This window comes from Ptychodera flava, unplaced genomic scaffold (genome assembly GCF_041260155.1).
Source record: "Ptychodera flava strain L36383 unplaced genomic scaffold, AS_Pfla_20210202 Scaffold_73__1_contigs__length_589788_pilon, whole genome shotgun sequence".
Taxonomy (NCBI): domain Eukaryota; kingdom Metazoa; phylum Hemichordata; class Enteropneusta; family Ptychoderidae; genus Ptychodera; species Ptychodera flava.
The window spans coordinates 469,759-486,279 of NW_027248395.1; the positions used below are offsets into that span (position 1 = coordinate 469,759).

At 36.2% G+C, this 16,521-nt stretch overlaps 1 protein-coding gene across 1 annotated transcript; it reads left to right on the top strand.

Moving 5' to 3' along the window:
• The first annotated feature begins 1,735 nt into the window (after nt 1-1,735).
• LOC139128834 (uncharacterized) lies at nt 1,736-13,667 on the top strand. The gene is made up of 9 exons (XM_070694544.1): nt 1,736-1,904; nt 2,508-2,818; nt 5,249-5,547; nt 6,828-6,988; nt 9,536-9,650; nt 10,490-10,653; nt 11,264-11,354; nt 12,134-12,298; nt 12,846-13,667. The coding sequence occupies exons 2-9, from the start codon at nt 2,521-2,523 to the stop codon at nt 13,026-13,028; spliced, it is 1,476 nt and encodes a 491-aa protein (XP_070550645.1). The 5' UTR covers nt 1,736-1,904; nt 2,508-2,520; the 3' UTR covers nt 13,029-13,667.
• Nucleotides 13,668-16,521: the final 2,854 nt, after the last annotated feature.

The window sequence follows — 16,521 nt, forward strand, 5'->3', positions numbered from 1 at the left end:
TAAGAACAACAGAATGCCCGTGGTTCGAGACGCTGTGTTTTCTCTGCATGTGCACCCAACTGAAGGGGCAATTTCTGCCCCATTTATCAATATTAGAGGTCAAACTTGATAATTTAGAGGACAGAAACAACAGCAAGTTCACGAGTCACTACACTATGCGCTTGGGTCACCATCATATTAGCGTATTTGCTTGCTGTGTTTTGTGCGCGATTTTCGCGCTGTCAGTAACTTTTAAAGGGCAGAAAATGGCTTGAAATGCGCAATTTGCGCAATCGCGCAGTTGAGAGAAAACCCTGAAGACAGGTGTCTACAAATGGAATGTCGGTGGCACATACAGTAATGTGACGATAGTTGGACCGACTGGTTTAATAAGAAAGTTTCTAAAATGTCAGAGCATCTTTAAATTTAAGCTTTGGATAGCAAAAGTCATCGACATACATGCACAAATCCGAAAGAGTGGCGCGTTTTCGGCAAGACCCAGGCGATTAGTCACGAGGATGCTAAAATTTTCGGTAACTTGTTGACAATCAGTCTATTTGAATACTGCTCCGACTCGGTGAGGACAAAACACAATTATATCAGATATATGATGATTGAATAGCAACGTCAATACTTCAATCGGTGTAATTGTGGCACTCGGTGGACAATGCACATGAGGATGACATAAAATCGACAGCAAGGCCTTCAGATGCTGATAATATGGCAGCTGGATGGTATCATTGTAGGCGTCAGTAGTAACACTGGTGGCGCTATATCATCTGGGAGCCGCATTTCGGTACAAGGTGAGAAAAGAAAATTACTCACCAAACTTCGCATTAGCAATCATGATCTAGCAATTGAAAAAGGAAGACACACTGTTCCAAAAACCCCAATTACTGAAAGATACTGCAATCAGTGTAACACCAACAGTATTGAAGATGAAACACACTTTTTATTAGTCTGTCAGAAATACAAAGTCCAAAGAAAGAACTTTTTCAGTAAAATCAACTTCCCAAACGACAATACTGAAAATCAGCTTATTTCTCTACTAACAAAACAAGAGTTATCTTTTAATGAACAACTTGCAGATTATATTTTTACTTTATATAAACAAAGAAATACCTAGTTATATTTATTATTAGCTACTCTTATTATACTGTAATACTTTATCCTTATTGAAGAAAATTTTAACTTATTTTTGTATCACACTTTTATTGCCACAAAGGTGATGTAAATCCTATATTTACAAGCAAGCAATAAAATATTATTATTACTTTCGGTAAAACTAACAACGTCAAGGCTATATATCCTTGCAAATACTCGATGATCTTGTCGAGTGGTTTATTTTTCATCATTTGACATTTTAGAAAAAAAAATGAACGTTAAAAAGGAATGTCAATGACAACCATTTTCTCTATTGCTATCGTCAGTATGGAGACTAGAATGGAATATGCTGACTCGCAAAATTGAATAACGATGTTGATGGTCTGTCGCAATAAAACGATTTATTTGGATTAAACGATGAGTCGACGCTATTGCCAAGGTTAGAATGCACATGCGCATAACCATTTAGAGTACTTGCAGAGACAATTACCTGTACCAAAGACACGTGGAAAATCATTTTTCTAGAGTCTATGACTATAGCAAAAGCCTAGGCGAAAGGCGCGTTATTAGAAAAAATCGACGCAGGAGGGCGCTGGTCTCCAGACTTGAAATTGCCTGAAATGCATGCCTTGGTGGTTCAGTTCACACCGTTAGTGTTTGACAGATTTATATCCGTAATACAGCGTTGTTAATCAGTTATTGTGACCACCAAGTCAAATTGTACGAGTAACGTAACTGACAAGTAACTTCCTTTTATACTTGCCGGTTTGAGAACGAAAGTTGACACTGACGTTTGTTTTATCCGCATTGGCAACTTCCTGGTACGTTTTTTTCAGTTTTTTTCACTAACACGGCAGATAATTCTAAATTAATGTATTTCTTTCATTTTATTTAAGGATTCTACTTATTTCTTTAGACAAATTTCCCAGAGGTATCATGGCTACTACAGTTTTAGAATCATGGAAGCGAGGTTCTATGATAAGATTGGATGGTTGTCATGGCAGAATTCATTGAACTGTTGCTCAGGTGATTATCCGTTGTAATTTGCACTGTCAACAATGGACATCGATCAGTGATCTTCTTGTAGATATGATTTATTGCAAAACACGACATTGGTAAAATCAACGGGTTTTCTGAGATTTCGCTCTCAACGTGAATGGCTGGGGACTTTTTGGGACATAAGCAAACCACAGACTTTAATAGCTTATTGAATAGGGAACAGTCTGACCTTCACGGCTTTGCTTATTGATTGTTCAGAGATAGCAGCCGCAACCTGAGCGAATTGTTCATATTATCCACTTTTTGTTCACTTTTCGAAACCATGTACAAAATCATATCTCAGACTTCTAGTACTAGCAAAGCGAAAGCCGTGCCTGGCTGATCATACAGACAAATGAACAACGCTGTCTCTTCTCTCCGTGCAGTGCAGTGACCTTCATGATGATGTCAGACATTTCAAAACACGCAGAAAACAATATGGCGGCCGAGTTGCTGAAACGAGACCAGCGACAGGCGGCAAGCCCGAGACAAAATATCTCGACATCTTCCAACTTCTACACCTCCGGAGATGGCCGTCTGTTCTGTGAAAATCTTGGTGTAAAGCACGTGCAGTACGAGTTGTCGAGGAAGACGGAGTATGCAAGCCCGTTTTATTTGTACAGTCGAGCCCAGATCGAGGACAATGTGAGACAGTACAAAACTGCACTCGAGAAACATGGAGTGAACCATTTGTTAGGTTTGTCTTTCTATCATTTTTTAACGATTGCAAATGACATAAGCCTCACTAATTATAAGCTTCATGCCTACAATAACATATTTTCCAGTAAGAACTTAAGCGAAGTCATGTCTTTTAGGTATGACCTCAGATAACCTCGGCGTGACCTCACGCTGCCACAGCTCATTGTTAAGCATACGTCTCGTATTTTAAGTAGTTTCTCAGGCAAGGTTATTAAATTCTGAAATTAATAAAACGTTGACAAAATTATTGCGTTAATCGCAATGTTGCTAATGGATATAACACAATTGTCTGCACTAAAATGCACAGGCGTTTGGCACATTGCTGGGATAATAATAATATTTAATATGTAGAATGTCTATATACGACTTGATTATTCAGTAAAAGAATCACCGTACATGAGATATTAGTGTAGGCCTATAGACCTACATGACGACTGGCATACCGAGTGGCTATGGCTGCCTGGCTCGGGCCAGGCGAACGCACTGCATAATCATCAATGTGTAGAATGTCTACATGACTTGATTATTTAATAAAAATAACGGTACGTGATATTACTGTACATGTCGGCTATAGCTGCAGGGCTTTGGCCCGGCTTGGGCCCGTTGTCCACTGCTGCACATGTCTGTGCAGCAGTGGACAACGGGCCCAAGCCGGGCCAAAGCCCTGCAGCTACAGCCGCTCGGTTAAGCTAGCCGACATGTACAGTAATATCACGTACCGTTATTCTTTATTAAATAATCAAGTCATGTAGACATTCTACACATTGATGATTATGCAGTGCGTTCGCCTGGCCCGAGCCAGCAGCCGTAGCCACTCGGTATAATGCCAGTCAACATGTAGGCCTATAGGCCTACACTAATATCTCACGTACGGTGATTCTTTTACTAAATAATCAACTCTACATATTAAATACGATTATTATCCCAGCAATGTGCCAAGCGCCTGTGCTAAAATGCACGAAATTGCAAATTGATTGACGAAAGAGCCGTTCAATCAAATCCTGCAGACAAGCAGATTACTCACGGCACGATGGGTGGATATTGGGGTCTTCTCGGGGTCACTGTCGCTAAAGCAACATACGTGACCCGGAATAATAGGATTTGAAAAAATGACCCTCCATCGTAAGGCTGCATTCACAGCTAGCGATGCACTGGCAAACCAGGAGTAATTAGTCTAAGAAATAAATGTAAATGTCATAATTATGAAATATTAAATATTAAATATCAATTTTACCAATAAAGCCGATGGATATTGCATCAGGGTTGAGCTTCTTTTCTGCCAATCGAAGCTTTTTAAAATCACTGAACGTGTGTGAATTATACTTGACGTTGTAGTCTACGGTGCGTCCGGATATATCAAATATAATTTATACACGTTCATTGATTTTGTCAAGTGTTGTTGAGCAGAAAAGAAGCTTTACCCTGATGTGATACCAAACGGTTGTATTGATAATACATATATTTCATAAATTGCGATATTAATAAAATGTTCCTTAGACTATTTACTTCTAGTTCGCCCGTGACGATGTGTCAGTAAACTCTTTGGAGGCTAGGAGTGGAAGGTGATCGATTAAATGCAGGCGACCATCGTTATCTTAAAAACTGAATTGTAAGACGGTTTATATTTTGTCATACAGCTCAGAAGGGAATCACTTTACTTTCAAAACTGACTACTCGCACAAAAAGCTTGAACGTAACTGACTACTCGCACAAAAAGCTTGAACGTTTTAATGGATAAAGTTTTGATAGATCAAATTTATTCTGAATACAATATATTGACATGGAGTGATAATGGTTGGGCCAAACATTTTCAGAATAAGCAACATTTAATTTCAGTGTCTAAGATCATGAACGTGCTAAAAAATCTGAAGAACAGGAAATAAAATAGTGCAATCACCAAACTTGTTTATAAAGTACCATCCAATATAGTTTCTACAATAAACCCTACCATCAGTTCAAAGTAAATTTTTCATTATTTACCATTAAAGGCAGAAGTAGACTCTTGAAATAAAGGCCTGTCTACAACTTCCTACGAAACATTTAGCATTTTAATTTGTCAAAATTGAGGTAGTTAGCGCATCAAAAATGAAGACTTAAAGTTTTGCTCAATTTTTTTCTCCAGCAAATTTTCAACAATTCTCTTTCCAAAGCAGAGTGAAAATTGGGGGTCACGATGCAAATTTTAGTAATGGAGAAACAAATGACCTAATATTTACAATTATTTGAAATTCAAAAAGTCGTAATACCTGTGTTATCTGTAGTGAGAAATTCCCGATATTAACCAAACTAAGCCTGTAAAAACTGTATTTACTCCCTAAGCTTCGAAACGTGTTCCAAATAGGCGCATTCTACCTTGAAAGAAGGAATTTTTAACAAGTTATAGTACTTTGTAGTACATGTCCCTAATTCTCTTTTACCTGTCTTCCAGGCTTTACAGTTCAAGCTAACAACAATCTAGAAATACTGCGACTCCTTCAAAAACTCGGATGTTCGGCGGTTTGTTCCAGTGGCAATGAGATGCGGATTGCAATGATGGCAGGATTCAATCCCAGTTTGATGGTATTCAACGGGAATGGAAAATTGCAATCTGAATTGGAATTCGCTGTCAAGTGTAACTCCATGATTAATGTGGATTCACTCTTCGATCTCAAGCACATCATCAAAGCTTGTAAAATGTTTCAGAAAAACGCAAGGGTGTTAATGAGACTTCATCCTGACCTGCAGTCGGTATGTTAATTTTATTGACTTGTTTTTGTTTACCCCAGTGCAGCAGATCTGAAAGAAAGCCTGCAAGAGTATTTAAATGCCATATTGTCACAACATCTTCCTATAAAAAGATTATGTCAGGATATAAGGAATCACTCAGCATGCCTTTCAAGAACTCCATATTCATTTTGCGTCTTTAGCCTTCTTAAACATTGAGTGCCTGCTGGTGATCTGTGTGGCGCCTTATTTGCAAATGTACTATTGAAAGTTGGCTTTGACCGAACAGGTATATAAAGTTTCCCGAGTAAAGAGCAATAATGATGTTCCGGCCTGGTAGAATGAAAGGGAAATGCTATGATAAGGAAATACAGATGACAAGGCATCATTATTGTCGTCGTCGTCATCATCATCATCATCATCATCATCATCATCATCATCATCATCAAAACTATCATCATCTCTGTAAAATCATTGCAATCATAATCGTATTGATCGTATTTCCACACGATATGTATATTTTCTGTGTTATCTTAGATTGTGTATATTATGTGTAATTATGCAAGAATAGTTTATGTACAGAACATGCACTTTCCGGGCTTTAATATGCAATTTTCAAAATATACAGAATAATAATATTTATTTCTTTAAAGCGCACTACACATACGTCTCAGTGCGCTTTACACATTTACAATTGATAAAATACCAGCAAAGCATGACAAACTAAAATGTAAACACAATCAAATTAGGCAAAAACATAAATGGTTAAAAATGATGAAAATTTCTGCAGAGTAAAAACAGTCAAAATACAAAAAAATATTATTAAAATATACAGAGTAAGTAGCAGAAAATGTTAAAATAAATCAAGCATCAGTGGTTACGGTAAAATGGTGACCTTCCAAAACATTAGTAATAGTGCTTTACAAAAAGGTGAGTCTTTAAAACGCGCTTAAAACAGTCAACGGACTGGCATTACGATATCAGGAGGCAATGAGTTCCATAGAGAAGGTGCGCAGACAGAGAAAGCTCTCTGCCCATATGCCTTGTTGAACATTCCACGCGGTGGCACTAAACGTAACGAATCACTCGATCTGAGATCTCAGGTAGGGGTGTATATCTCGATCAGATCCATGAGATAAAGTGGAGCAACACGATGAACTATTTTAAAGGTCGTCAACAAGATTTTGAATTTAATTCTAGCTTCTACGGGCAGCCAGTGTAGATCAATGAAAACAGGTGTGATATTATCAGAATGAAGCAGACAGATACTATTTGTTAAAGTGAAGTATATTTTTATTTTCCAGGATTCTCTCCAAGATAATGCAGATGTTGAATCCACCAAATTTGGCATGCATCAGAACGACTTTGATTCCGCCCTGCAAATAGTTAAAGATGAACCATTGATAGAACTTGTGGGTTTACACTGTCATCTTGAAGCCAGCATTGAAAATGTCGATCTATTTCAGTGAGTATGGTAACCTCATATTTCCTTCAGTCTTGATTCATAGGAAAATGAAAACTCATATTCAGATATTTTCTGCTTCTACTTTGAAGATTCGCCATAATTATCTATCTGATTGACAAAGTATAAATTAATTTGCTAATTATTGTCGTATTATAATATGCTGGAGCAAGTTTATATGAAAAATTATATACTAGTATATTGATGGCGTAAATAGTGCGATCTGAATGGTCGAGACTTGAAAATAAACCGTGCTTTTCAATTTCAATTTTAATTTAAAAATATTAAGGTATTGTCACGTAGCGTGGCTTGATATAGCAGTAGACGTATAAGAGACGGCACGATACACAGAAATACACTTTAAGGTAAAGGGCGACGAATTCGGACGCGCACACGCTTTAGAACGTTTCTGCGCAGATTTAACTCCAGCCTGCCGCAAATGGGTTATTTGTAGCGCATATATTTAACATCACCTGTCATTGTTGAAATTGCGCTTTTTACCTAATTTTTTGACCCAGTGTCTTAGAAATACATGTGCCTATACCTTGTCATATTTGAACCCCCTAGGAAGCTGGTTTTTATTCAATATCAGCGAAAAATTAACATTTCCTCCCATTTATGTGGCGCAAATTACCCATTCATCTGGAGATATTGTAAAAGTAGCGTGGTGACACCCTTTTATTAAAGGTGTAAACTAAATGGTATTATGTCAGGAGTTTATTCGCCAAGTTTGGTCAAAATGACACCATTCAAAGCGACAGGAAGAAAGTTCGAAAATTATGTTGTGATATAATTTCGATATCGTCATTTTGTAATCGATACTTATGTTAAAATTTCTTCACAAACATCATGAAAACTATACATTCGATAGATATGGATCTTAAGTCTTGGTATTTATTAAAATTAACTCGTTTGCTAAGCGTTTTATAATTGCTTTCTTTAGTTTAAGTGAATTATATCATTTTTATTCATTTCTAACGACGCCATTTTAACGTCCGTTTCCATGGAAACGAGCGTGGTGACCCCCATTTTTTATTTCATTTTGCACTTGCACAACTTCCAAGAATATTTGTGCAAAGTTTTCAAGAAATGACACCACAACTTAATTTTGACGTAATTCGTAGTACTTCACCTTAAGTCGTAGCACTTTATTCAGCTGAGTAACATAAGTTACACGGTAAAACTTCTATGTCTCACACTAGTCTAATAAATAGGCGTCGGTCACGGTCAGTGTCGTCTCGAGCGTCGCAACAGGTTCTCTACTTTAACACACTAAAATGCAGAGTTTATATTGGGTGAATATCTGGCTTTGTCATGACTTTGGTATGCGTATATCATTATCTAAAGAATTAACTAAAGACAGTCGGCATACGTGCAAAGGACAGGAAGCTCAGCTGTCATCAGTACATCTGTCAACATAACGCAGGAGGTCCTGCTTAAGCCTCCGGTCGGTGTTAATGACTTAAGCTGTTGTTAAAACAATACGTTCACTAAAGACGGATGAACGGTTACATCAAAGGTCACGAAAATAAACAAGGGAGTCGTTCTCACGATGCACCACGTGCAGAAGGGGTTACTATAGGTCACTGTCGGTCGTTCATTGTCAGTCATACAAACTAAATTCAAGTCATAAAATATCATATAATATTAACTATCGAGTGGCTACATCACAGTATAATAGCATTAAACCAACTTAGCAACGAATATACCACTCGACTTTGACCAGGTCAAAAAAGCTCCCGGAGTCTAAATTAAAAAGAATGGTTGGTAAGCTTGAAATAAAATTAGTATTTACATTTATAAAAATTAGAAAAGTGAGCAAAAGGAGTGCACATATGTTTTAGGCTTGTAAGAAACTAGTGTTATTCCGTCGCTTGGTGTTTTCTTTTAAATAGAGCACATTTTTAAAATCGACTCCTCTTCGAAATTTCCCTAAAATTCAACTTTTACGGATTCAATGATAAAGCTTTTTTGTTTCATATATATCTTCATTAATTCAAGAGACTACATTATACACACACTTTGCAATTTTCCTTTCACTGTAGATTAATGCAACACTATCCAGCTCACACATCTTGGTGGATTGTATCATCTTATGATCTTGTAAGGCAGCCTATAAACATCTCATATTTTGGCTGATGAAACCATCAGTCAAACGTTCATTTCTTTGGACATAATCTTTGAGATTTGAAAACCCCTATAAGGCAACTATATACTAATATCACAATTATCAACACCCTCATTTTATCTTATGGTTTTCTGTCAACTTCTATCACGAGTTCAGTAACTCATGGTTACTTACATTAGTGGTATAGCCCAAACACTCGTTCAACTGAATTGTTGCCTATTCAGAGTGTCTCTTCATTTGTGAGCCACATCATTTGCGTGCCCTTGACCTTTGTGTAAGTGATACAAAGATGTCAGTATACAGTTATGATTTATTCACTGAAAAGGCAGGCCAAGTCATTATCATCAACAACCATACAATTTCAATGAAATCATCCAATTCCAATTAAATAGCTTCACCGTTTATATATGTTTCATTGTTAGGGCATCTCTTGAACACATCATGGACTGGATTGATAAAGTTCGTGACATGGGATTTGATATTCATTATCTCAACATGGGTGAGGGACTTGGGTTGAACTACAGAAGACACATAGAAGTGAGTAAATCTAAATAATTTGGCAGACACTATCGCAGGGAGGGACCCTAAGAATGAGAAAAGATGTTTGCGTTTGCAATGTGAATGAACAAACAGCGACTTCGAGCTCAACAGAAAGTTAATCACAAACTTTAACACGATTGAAACTAGTTTATCAAAAATTGTACTATTTTGTTTAATATTAACCATTTTGCTTTCCACCTTCAAAATTCTGATTCAAAATTTGTATGTTGTGTAAATGTTCCGAGTAAAAACCAATGCATTACACTATCTGATTCAATATGGATCTAAACTTATGACTAATGTTAATATTTTCATCAATATATGTGAACTTGTGTTTATTTTCTTGGTCACGAATATATTAGCACAAATCTCAACTTGTTGTTTGCCGCAACCAAAATTACGTATTTCTATAAATTTGCAGAGTAGTCAGTCAGTCAAATATGTCCTGACTACATTTGACGTTTTATCAAGGCCTACTCTGAAGAAACGTCAGGGACATTCACAAAAGGCCCTGACTCAAACGTCATCAAATAAGGAATATTTTTGTATCATTTCATAGTATCATTTACACGAAAAATGAAACGGTTTCCAAGAAATGAGTTACATGCATACCTTTAAGTCATATGCATTAGTTGATGTGTTTTAGTATTGTTCGATGAAAACAATATTGCCATTTTACACCATTCAGTCATTTTGTAAAATGGAAGCTGTCAACATTTTGATTTCAATAGACTTTTCTTATAATTAGTCTCATCAAAGTTCCTATCACGTTAAAGGTCTGCTTTTCGGGCGAGGAAATGTGACAATTATATATATCATTTCATTTCTTTTTACAGGTTGAAGATAGCCAACTGAAACCAAAGGATTTTGTGAGTTCAATAGCAGACATAGTTAAAGTTAAAGATATCTGTCTCATCCTGGAACCAGGCATGTCCATTATTCGTAACACTGGAATACTGGTCACCAAGGTCGTCGGAGTCAAAACAAATGAAAATAAAAAGTAAGGGGAAAATGGAGTTGCCAAACTTCGTGTACAGGTTCTCTAGTTTTCTAATGGAAACAATAAGTTTTTCATATAACACGATTGGAACCAATTTGGTTTTGATTGTTCAAATTTATCAAAATTGTTAAGCGGGCTCTAGCTAAAAGTTGCCATCATACAAATTACCCATTTTTAAAACAAGTGAGTTGCAAATAAAAAGAAAAAGAAATTGGATGAGGTAAAATTTGCTGCTTAAACCATGATTACTACAATATCCTATTCTCCCAAATTAGTTCCAATCGTGTTCTTTGGAAAATGATTGTTTCCATCTTAAAACTGGAGAACCTGCACACACACATGTTTCAGTTCAAAGCGATTTGTGTCATGCTTATTAGCATTAGAAAACATAAACAAGGTTTATACAGTTTCAAGATTTACCCATTCGTAACGTTGGTTGTTGATTTAAAATAATTTACGAACCATTTTGACACAATTATAACTTTCGGGATGTGTCATATTTTTTGTTAACACCATCATTCATCTATCGACCTTCATGTGTGTGCATTGATTTTTTTCTATCAACAAGCTTGAAATGAAAAAACCTAAAACATTGTTGTTTTTTTTTCAGTTTTATAGTCATAGACGGGTCGATGACCGAAGTAATCAGACCCACTCTGTATGGAGCCTACCATTACATCCAACTGATCGAACCAACTCAGGTAATACTCCCATAAACGCAATTTATTAAAACTGTACGAAAAGTCAAAGTTTAGCTTTACCTGGGTGGGCACAGTTGACGAAGTACCACCTTTTTACCATATTTGTCAGTATTACCTTGGCAAACATGGTAAAAACGTGGTCCTCTGTCGTATTTGCCGAGGTGGGTAAAGAATATGGCAAACTTTACTATTCGCACAGCATTTCCTCTGCAAAATACTATCATTTTACATTCCTCGAAATTTAAGTTTTCATTGACAATAAGAACAGCGGGAATAGTGTTCTGTATGTCACTTTCTTCAACATTTTAATTTTTACTTGCAATAGAAATACCAGGCAGAGAGTTCAGCTCAAAGCTGAGTATTATTTATTCACCCAAAAAGTGATGACTGTACTTTACCCATACCGTGAAAATTTCTTAACGTGCTTCAGTTTATAGACGGACCAGCTGGCCATGCCTTGACTTGTTAACCTGCGACTTTACCTGTCAATCATTTCCCCTGCATTAAGTTACAACATTAAAAATTTAAAATTTAAAATCATTCATTGCCTGATAAACAGTCTAAAGCATGACTAGATAATCATACAAAGCATGAATTCCAATGTAGCTTTCTACTAAACCAATGTTATTCTAATCCCCAGAATCCCATTCCATATTCATATCAATTATCTGATAATCTCCTGATACAATTCAGTACATTGCAACTGCATGCAAATCTGCTATAATATATGCAAATTGGTTTATATCTTGAAGTAACAAAGTCTTATACTCCCCTGACAGTGTAAGAAGGAAGGCAGGAAGTTTGACGTGGTCGGACCAATCCGAGAGAGCACAGACTTTCTTGCCGAAGGCCACTATTTACCATACCCTCATGAAGGGTGTGGTCTTGCAATAAGGGATGTCGGTGCATATTGCAGTACGATGTCATCCAATTATAACATGAGGGTATGTAATACACTACATTTACATTAAAATTATGAGACACGTCACTATTCATAATGTGGAAGGGATTAAAAGGTTTGTATCTGATGAGAATAACATGCACACTAATCTCAAAGGGGATACCTATATGTGAGAGCAAATATTGGGGAAATCATGGAAATAAGATGTTAGAAAAAATTACTATGATAATTTCCTTTCGAAAGTAAAACGATTATACAATGCTTTCTTACGGCGTGAAACACCTACTGGAATATAATATGTTATATGCAATATGATCGGAACTAATTCGGGATAATTGGATAGTGAACTGATGCCGGCTTAATCTGCATATGTAAACTCATTTACTTTTCTATTTTAGCAGTTCACTTGTTTTTATGAGTAATTTGTAATATTGCAGCTTTCAGCTTTAAGGCATGCAACACTTTTGAGAAATTTGAACAATATAAAGATCCAATTCTCACAAATTAGTTCCAATCGTGTTACATAACACACGATTCAAATTAATTTGAAATAGAAACGACTGACACTATCTATATTGTAATATTTACAGCAAAAGCCGGCTGAGGTACTTGTAGAAGGAAGCACGTGGAGGATTATTCGTCATGCAGAAACATTTGATGATCTACTAAAGCCTTACCTTGGTCTGCCATCTCTGGGCGTTTACAAGGAATACATCGATACCACTGAAGTCCATCTGGGAACGATGCATCCTTGGTTGACATGGATGCACTAGAGAGGGCGCTGTTCATCTTGCCAGATGAAAGTTAAATGAAAGTGATTCGTAGTCTTGTGACCGTGAACTCAGAGCATATCGGCAACTTTTTGCAGTGGCGCTATTTCTACCTGTGTGTGAATCCCGTCTGGTCTATTTGTACCAAATTTACTTTTTATAACAGCGATTACTTCCGAGTACCCGGTAGTCGTTCTTGTGACATTGACATTTTGACAGAAAGGTGAAGAACCTTAAATATTCTATCTGCTAACCGTCAGATATAAATTTACAAACAGCTTCTTGAATTATTTTGCAGCGAGTTTACTTTGAAGAATGAATCATTTGCATTCACAATTTTTTAATGATATACAAAGCCTCTTTACTCAAGTATGTCATATTGTAGAGAACAAATAAACTGAACTTTTGCCAGCACACTCCATTTTGGTTGGAACAGATCATAGCCATAGCATTTTGGATAGATCATTGCCATAGACATTTGAACTACCTTTAGTAAAGTTCAAGTATGTTCTGTGTACTTTGAAAGTACAGTACTTATAACTGTACCACAGGCGACCCAATAAGTATTACTGAGTTTTTTACACTGTTTTCTCTATCATTTTCTCTTCTTTCTTCATGCTCTGAATGATCGGAATAAATAAAATAAATGGTTTATATAACCTAACCTAGCCTCTGTGACTCTTTATTTATTTCACACTCCATTACAAGGACGTATATCTCTCATACACACATGCTGTAATTAATTAGTCAACAAAACTAATTATGCTAATTCGTGGACTTATCAGAGGTTGGTCAACATTGGAAAGATAGTGATGTTAATGAAGCCCGTTTTAGTAACCATTCCTATCTTTCGCGATGGCGACCAACCCGTAAAATCCCTGATAAGTCCACGGATTAGCATAATTAGTTGTGTTGACTAATTAATTACAGCATGTGTGTATGAGAGATACACGTCCTTGTAATGGAGTGTAAAATAAATAAAGAGTCACAGAGGCTTGGTTAGGTTATATAACCATTTATTTTATTTACTCCGATCAGTCAGAGCATGAAGAAAGAAGAGAAAATGATAGAGAAAACAGTGTGAAAAACTCAGTAATACTTATTGGGTCGCCTGTGACTGTACCTGTATATTATGTACAGATGGCTATCACTGAAATTCATGCTGGCGACATTTATGGAGTAGCATATTTTGTACTCTTGTTTGAAAAGGTGGTGATCTCAATGAAATGTTCATTTTTAGCTCTCAATTGTACATCTCTGTTTTCACAGTTACTTTGTACAGTATGTACTCTGATTCAGAGATTTAAAACCAAAATGTGACTGAAAACAAAACATATATTGCAGTCTATCATATAATAAAAAGAACTTGAAAATAATTGAAAATATGAATACAATGTCAAAGTTTTGTGAATGACGTTTTTGATTTTCTAACTGTCTAGTAAATAAATGTCTTACGGACCAGGAAAGATGTTATATTACAACATGAAACAACTAGCTGGAGTCTCTTCAAAACGTAGTCTTGTACATCAGTTAAAAGTAACTATCCCTGCATTACCTACTGACAAGAAGTAAATGTGATAACTTGTGACAAGTATTAAATGGATTTGATGCAGCGATGTAATTATTCTCCAGATTCTGCTTGTTCCTAGTGTCAATGCACCATTTCGATACTTTAAAGTCGAAACTTGCAAAGGATGTCGATAGAAACTCATCGACTCTGTTATCTCAAAAATTTTGCCAGCGGCTGTAACACAGCATATGGCAATGGTTCATCTTTCAGATATCTGCAAGGATGGTTTGAAAGTTTCCAGGAGGGCATTAAAGTTGTATGTAGGGAGAGGTAGGTTGTAAGGTCAAATACATTTTTTTTGGCTTGCTCGTGTAAACGATTGGAACTAATATGAGATAATAGGATATTGTAGTAATGTTGGTAAATTAGCAAATTTAAGCTCATCGAGTTTTTTTGCAATTTACTTGTTTTATAGGGAACACGATTAGAACTAATTTGGGATAATTGGATCCGCGTATTTTTCAAATTTCTAAAATGTGTTAGATGCCCTATAGCTTATTGTTGCAATATTCAAACGTGCTCATAAAAATAAATGTATAACTTAAAAAGAAAAGCAGATAAGCCTACATTTGCAGCAGAAACCGACATTACTTCACCATCCAATTATCCCAAAGTAGTTCCAATCGTGTTGGGGTAATTTGTAATGTTGCAACTTTAAGCTATAGGGCACTTAACACTCTTGATAAATTTGAACAATTAAAACTCCCCCTAATCTGTTTCAGTCGTGTTGTGTCTTAAATGTTTACTGTCCTTAGGGAGCATTTTATTATTTTGTAGGGAATAACGGGTAAAACAATGGATTTTTATCATAACCTCACAGCAGTTCATTTTTCACCAATCCCTGAGCGGAACATCGATTTCGCACAGGATCTATTACTGTAACAATATAAACGAGTCATCAAATAGTCAGGTGGCTTAGCAACAAAAAACATCAAGATCGTTACACGGATGACAAAAGTGCCAAATTTGCTACAGAGGTTCACATATGTGTGTAGATCAAAATTAGCTATTGCTCCAAAAATTTGGGCCACCGAAAAGGCTCGATGACGTCATAAATTCAAAATGGCCGCCATTATATTGCTTAAAAATGGTAAAATACGGTTTATTCCGCCAGTTTTCAATATTCTTTTGAATAAAGTGACACAAACATTCTCCATTATGAATATAACATTGAATTGATGCAAATTAATTATTAAGATGACGTCATTAAGCTAAAATGGCCGACCAAATTTAAAATGTCCGCCGTAACATTGTCAAAAAATGTTAAAACACTTGTAATTTAGTCTGTTTTCAGCATTTTATCACCTGAACTGAAATAAACACCCCAAATTACAGACAAAACATATAATTGATGCAAAATAATTATTATGATGACGTCATAAACCCAAAATGGAAACCGAAAGTTACAAAATGGACGATTATGAAGTTCACTGTGCTTGGTAAAATAGCCCATTTACGTGACAAAATGATTAGTTTAAAGGTAATGTACAATTTGTATTAATTTTCCATAAATTCAAAATAAGGTAAATGTATCAAAACTCAGCCAATAAGTTCAACATAGGTAACACACTTTTATGAGATTATTGATTATTAAACAATGGTCTGTGTATGAAAAATCAAATCGATATAAAGGAAATGATGGCAACTTCACATACTGGTTCTACCTTTGCTTGTGATACGGTATAGTGAGTAGATCAATGTGGTTTCGTGATAAGGGAAACATTATGAGAAACCAGTGAATCGATAGTGCTTTGACCCTTGTAATGTGACCTTGGTCCCAGAAAAAAGTTTTATGTTGGTGATTCCTCCTGGTGGCATTTCGGGCCAAAGTGGGTCCCTTCTTCAGTCACTTCAATGGTTTTGTATTCCCACGTGCTCAATTCAGTGGTAGCCATTGTTCAACAAAGAGAGATGCTAAGATTATTA